The sequence below is a fragment of the Prunus dulcis genome, unplaced genomic scaffold (genome assembly GCF_902201215.1).
Source record: "Prunus dulcis unplaced genomic scaffold, ALMONDv2, whole genome shotgun sequence".
Taxonomy (NCBI): domain Eukaryota; kingdom Viridiplantae; phylum Streptophyta; class Magnoliopsida; order Rosales; family Rosaceae; genus Prunus; species Prunus dulcis.
This window is the reverse complement of record NW_023010208.1, coordinates 8099-8983: the sequence shown is the minus strand read 5'-3', so window position 1 is coordinate 8983 and position 885 is coordinate 8099. Positions and strand designations below refer to the sequence as shown.

The following is an 885-nucleotide window of genomic DNA, read 5'->3' as shown; positions in this document are numbered from 1 at the left end:
CCCGTGCTTTCAAAATGGGGGACTGGGTCATGCGCAAGGTTTCCTTGGCTACCAAAAATCCTACCGAAGGTACCCTCGGCCCTACATGGGAGGGTCCTTATGAGATTATCAAAATCTGCCGCCCCGGCACTTATCAGCTTCGCGATCCCACAGGCAAGACGCTGCCTCATCCCTGGAACGCTGATCACCTCAAGTACTACTACAAGTAAACATATCTAGACCCTAGGACAATACTTTGGTCTTGAGCATTGACTATACCGTAGAAGTAAACATATCTAGACCCTAGAACTCTTGTACCTTCTGCCTTTCGGCACCTATTTAAATGAAACGCCTGACTCCGGCTAATTCATATCCACTCACATGATTATCATTTTACTAGCACAACTGATATCACATAACAACAAGTCTCATATCATAAGCAAATCAAAATAACCTTGCTCCGCGCAAGGTAAAATGTTCATACAAAGTGTTTTTAAACAGCTGGAATACATAAAGAAGGCAACGCCTTCAAGACTCAGTGGAAGGGGCATCCCCAGTGGCCTGCTCCGCCTCTGGCATCGGGACAGTGGCATCAACAGTGGGACTCGGTGCAGGAGGCTCGCCACTGGTATCAAAGTTAATCTCGACCGATGGGTTGAACCTAACCAGCCTATCCTCCCAGCGAAGTTGCTCATCAACTAGTCGNTCCATAATGTAACTCCTCAGCTCCTCTGAAGTTCGAAACGACTCGACCGCTTCGACTCGGGCAGCAGCTACCTCCTCGGCCTTCGACCTCTTCAGCTCCTCCACCTCCTTGACTAGAGCCGTCTTTTGCAACAACAGGGTGTTCTTCTCTCGGATAGNCTCATGCACCTCCGCCATCTTACTCTTGGCCATCTCATCAAG

At 48.9% G+C, this 885-nt stretch overlaps 1 protein-coding gene across 1 annotated transcript in view; it reads left to right on the top strand.

Annotated features, from left to right (window-relative positions):
• The window catches only part of LOC117613202, a 3131-nt gene extending 2922 nt beyond the window's left edge, over positions 1-209 (top strand). The window contains exon 3 of the mRNA XM_034341836.1: positions 39-209. Coding sequence (XP_034197727.1) covers positions 39-209 — 171 coding nt within the window. The remainder of the gene's footprint in view (positions 1-38) is intronic.
• The last annotated feature ends 676 nt before the right edge of the window (positions 210-885 follow it).